At 52.8% G+C, this 4754-nt stretch overlaps 1 protein-coding gene across 1 annotated transcript; it reads right to left on the minus strand.

Moving 5' to 3' along the window:
• Positions 1 to 228: 228 nt before the first annotated feature.
• On the minus strand, positions 229 to 4004 carry EMH_0087680 (uncharacterized protein; the record flags this gene model as incomplete). The annotated part of the gene is given in 5 exon segments (XM_038022219.1): positions 229 to 379; positions 1521 to 2604; positions 3187 to 3453; positions 3869 to 3911; positions 3915 to 4004. Coding segments are annotated over 5 exon segments (1635 nt in total).
• Between the last annotated feature and the right edge of the window lie 750 nt (positions 4005 to 4754).

Genomic DNA, 4754 nt, shown 5'->3' on the forward strand with positions numbered 1-4754 from the left:
GCTGGGGCCACAGGCGCAGCGCTCTCCACCAGAGCAACCGAAGCCTTCGTGTGTAAAACGTGGACCCACCACGCAAAGTAGATGTTTGCCCGACAACAGAGTAACAGAGTCTGGGCAGCATTTCATTGGAAAACAGGGGACTGAAAACACCATCCTCCACTGCTGTTTATTACACAAATGCGCGCTTGCTGTTTTTTGTTTCAAGTAGTGCGTGTAAGAACGTCGGCCTCACCGCTGCATGCCGTAGATTAGAGGATCTAGAGAAACATCAAAGCCGTCTAACTCGAGATAAAAAAGCGCCAAAAACGTAACGAGCGTGTTGGGGGTCGCCTGATGCATCTTGCGGATAGCTTCCCTTGCCAACGCCTGCATAAGGGGCCTGTGTCAAAAATATCCTCCATACGAATTAAAAGAAACGATTAGAAAACGGCTCCGAGGACGACGCTGCACGCGCCAGAACTCCAGTGTCCAATGGAACAAAAGTTTTGTTCAATCGGTGTTCAGGCGTACCGCGACGTCTGCTGCTTCTGGTATAGCAATCATATGCAGACATGAATGTACGTGTGTAGATGCAGGTATGCCGTCGCTCGTGTTTACACTTCGTATGCGACGAACCAACTCAACATAAGGTGTACACCGACTACACTTCCTGGTCCTTCTAAATGGAACAACCCGTTGTGCTCGCAGTTTAGAGAAGCGCAAACAGAGCACTCCGCACACATAAGCGGCTTTCACACGTACGTGGCATCATGAACACGAGTAGCTGCGCATACATAAACATGATTACCTTTTGAATAATCACTCATGCGCACATACGAAAAAACACCTAATGTGCATACACTGCACAGTAAGATAAGGAGAAAGCCACACTGCAGGACGATCGATGCGCGAACTACCACTAACTACAAAGGCACACCACACAATAACCCTGTGTGTGGATTCCAAACACGATTCAGGATACAGAACAACGTAACTGTCGTGCACCTACTTTGTACAAAAAAGCCCATTTTTTCCTGCGCAGGTAGATGACCGTGTATTCATTCAGATATTCATAGATACGTGCAACCATTCAGCTGAAACACGCAAGTGCACCTCTATACGTACGTCCCACCCCTTATATGGAATTCACTGCTACACGGGTCCCTATATGTATATGCTATTCCCTGCCGTGGTGTGCATCTCCGTGCAGCTGTCCGTCATTCCATCCCGGATGAGAGCCAGAAACACACTGTGCCTCTTTCCAGGGTCCCTCGTCCATTTCTAAAGTGTTAAATTTCCTGTATTAATCATCTGGCGCGCCCCACCCTTTTCCGTTTGGTTCACATGCCCCGGGGCCTAGGCTGATGTGCACATGACGTGCGTATACCGCAAGGAATCTGCGTATACGCTATATCGTGGCTCTTTATACAAATTCCTCTATGATAGACCACAAGGCAACAACTACAGCCCTTTTATTTCGCGCCTAGCAGCTATGGGGACAGTCTTCTTTCGAACTAACTGGGAATAGCCTGCTGACTGACCTGCGCCATCTGCAGCTCTTGCCGTGAGGGGACAGCCCCTCGGTCTGTTCCCTCTGTGGAAATCCGCAAGTCCTTAGCGCCTCCATCAACTCGACCAGCAGCCGCAGTGATATGCACGGCAAACGGTAGAACACCGACAAGATTAAACGCCGCAGGACGGGGTGCAGCGGAGGCCTCCCAGTCCGTTCAGACTTCGACGGGATAATTCCTAAATTTGCACGTTCGTGTTGACCCTGCTTCACGCTGCAGTCTACTGTCTGCTGTCGCGGCGCTCCCACTGCAGCGCCGCTTGTGCTTATGTCACCCGAAGCAGAAGGCTGAACAAAACTGCAGCTTGCTGGCGGCCCCGGCTGCTGCTGCTGCCATTGCTGCGGTTGCTCCTGTTGGTGCTGCTGCTGCTCAGGCTGAACAGAAGCTGCCGTTCCAAGTGGCATTTTGCTTGGTGTTCTGTGAGCTGGGGGTACAAGGGCCTCCAGGGAAGCCAAAACGCTCAATGTAGAGATACGAAAAGCCGGATGCAGAGCAAACAGAAATTGACGGATTCCAGCAAGGCCAACGGCAGCCGCAAGGAGGTAACAGTGGGCAGCCGATCTAAACGGCGAGCCCGACCTGCGACGCAGATCTTCAACATATGTCCAGGTGTCGTTTTCCCCAACAGTGCCAGCCCTGAAATCCCCTATTGCATCTCGCTTCGCACCGACAGCGTCAGTACCTACAGCGTCAGAGCGTGCCACCCCAGCAGTGGCGGCGGTTGGAACTGCTGCTGATGTTTCAGGTGCTGCTACCGCAAGTTCTTGAAGCTTTTGAGCTGCTGAAGCTGGAGACATTCCCTGCAACAAGTCGGCCTCAAGGGTCCGTACGGCAACTGCGGCGATATGAGAGGGAACCGCGGCCACCGGCTCTAGAGCTGCAGCCGCAGCGAGGAGGTCGCAGGGTTCGTAGGGGCCTATGAGCTTCATGGGCTGGGAACAGGCCTCCTCTATCAGCCTGCAGAGGCCCGCAGGCCCTGCCCCAAGACGCGTCAAACCGGAGACAGCCCCAAAGAGAAGGGGCAGCCGACGCGCCGAAGGCGCGTGGCCTAGGACTGAAGGCTGCAGCGCAAAGGGCGACAGGAGCAAGAGGAGACAGAAACAACCCCGCATACGGAACCCGCATGCTAGAGAAAAGGTATGCCAGAACCCTATATTCCACCACCTAATATATATCGTTTAAAGTCAATAAATATGCATTTGTAAATGAGAAGATAGGCCACCCCTCGGGCAAATTTGTGTACACAATTCATGGCATGTGAAACTCCACTCGTATGTAGCACCACGTAGACAAAACGACGTTCTTTCTCAAGTGGATTTCAGAGTAAACCTGAAGCAGGCCAACAGCGACAGCCCCCTAGAGGTTCAACAGGAGTTGATGAGATAGATGTCCGAATTGTACTTTGAGAGTGAGGTCTGAGGACAATTTAGCTCAGCGCGTGGCATGTGATCGAGAGGCAGATAACCCAGCAAACCGCACCTCCTCATTGAGCAGATAAGGAACCAGCACCTCTACGAGGCGATTTAGTTGGGCTCTTGTTGGTTTGTAGTTAAGGTTCGCCAAACCTTTAGCGCACATCACCAGCGCCTCCCCCGTCAGTTCTGCCGCNTTGGTTTGTAGTTAAGGTTCGCCAAACCTTTAGCGCACATCACCAGCGCCTCCCCCGTCAGTTCTGCCGCCTCCGGCCCCAACCCCCCCAACAGAGGCAACGCTGCTGCGTCCCTTGGGTGAGCTTCAGAGTTTTCGATATCCGGCAATAACTCCTTCTGAGAGCTCCCTTGGCTTGCCTCGAGTCTATTATCCCGTCTCTGTTGCTGCCCGTACAGCAGCAGCTGGCGAACGGCGCCATCAACGGTTTCTATAAGCAAGGAGAAAAGGGACGAGTCTTGAAAGTCTGTCCGCCCTGAAAAAGCCAAACAGAAACGGCAGAAACAACAGCGAATGCAGCAAACAGCTCACAACAGTGGCCAGAAAAGCTGCACACGGCAGGCACAAGAGCGGTGAAGAATGAAATCGGATGTATGCTATTAGGAGCAGAGATGAAACCCCCTGCAGCGTGGCCCTACTTATTTAGAAACGCACTACCCATCAGCTCTAGTAAAACCGACTGAGTCTACAAGGAGGCTGATGCAAATGGTGCAGCTCCTCTATAGGCATCCTCAATGCAAGGAAAAACAGGGCCCGACGCTCACCCAGGGCATGAAGAAGGAAACATGCCTGAACGGGGGACAGTGGCTCTTTCCTGTTCTCCAATTCATTTGTCCTCTGGATGCTGCTGCTGCCACTATTGCTTCCGCTGGTGGTTGCTTCTAAAGCACCATGCGCTCGCTGAACTGCCCACTTCTCCGCAAGAGCGGGCTGATNCCGCTGGTGGTTGCTTCTAAAGCACCATGCGCTCGCTGAACTGCCCACTTCTCCGCAAGAGCGGGCTGATCGAGCGCCTCTCGAGAGCATTGTTTCAAGACCCGCGCTGCAGCAGAGAAGAAGGGCAGGAACTCCGGTGTATAGACAGCCGAAAAGTCGGAGAGCAGCAGCTGCAAGTCTGCTGGCTTCAGCAAAGACACCCGGCGCTGCAGGGCTCCACACAGGGGGCCTAGTACGTCCCTCTCGGCCACACCCGGAACTAGTTGAAATACTCTCAGCAGTCTATACAATCACAAACACAGCAACCCCCATCCCACTGCTCTCGGTAAAGGGCGCTTAAACAGGGCCAAAACAGCGGAGCGCAAACCCTCCCTGGGAGCAGACACAAAACATCCCGTCCCACTCCTCCAGCGAGAAGCACTAGCGTCAACCTGAAGACCGATATGGGGACAAGCAGCAGCATACGGGCACAGAAACGGAGGACAACAAGCACAACGGTTCAAAGGACAGAGATAAACAACCGCCAACAAAAAAAGAGACAAACACCGGCTGGTACGCGATAGAGATAGCAGCACACTAGAAGCCACAACAGAAAAACGAAAACTGAAACAAGAGNCCGGCTGGTACGCGATAGAGATAGCAGCACACTAGAAGCCACAACAGAAAAACGAAAACTGAAACAAGAGCTGATAACTTTCCTGTGTATCCTGAGGACGGAGAGGCGTCTTTCTGGTTGGCTGTGGAGCACGTAAAAAACGAGCTGCTGCAGCAGCTGTTCTGGAGGGTTCTTTCCACGGGCTATGAAATAGGCCAAGTCCGCCGCCTGGAACGGTGAAAGCC

This window comes from Eimeria mitis, genomic scaffold, assembly GCF_000499745.2.
Source record: "Eimeria mitis Houghton genomic scaffold, Emh_scaff123, whole genome shotgun sequence".
Taxonomy (NCBI): domain Eukaryota; phylum Apicomplexa; class Conoidasida; order Eucoccidiorida; family Eimeriidae; genus Eimeria; species Eimeria mitis.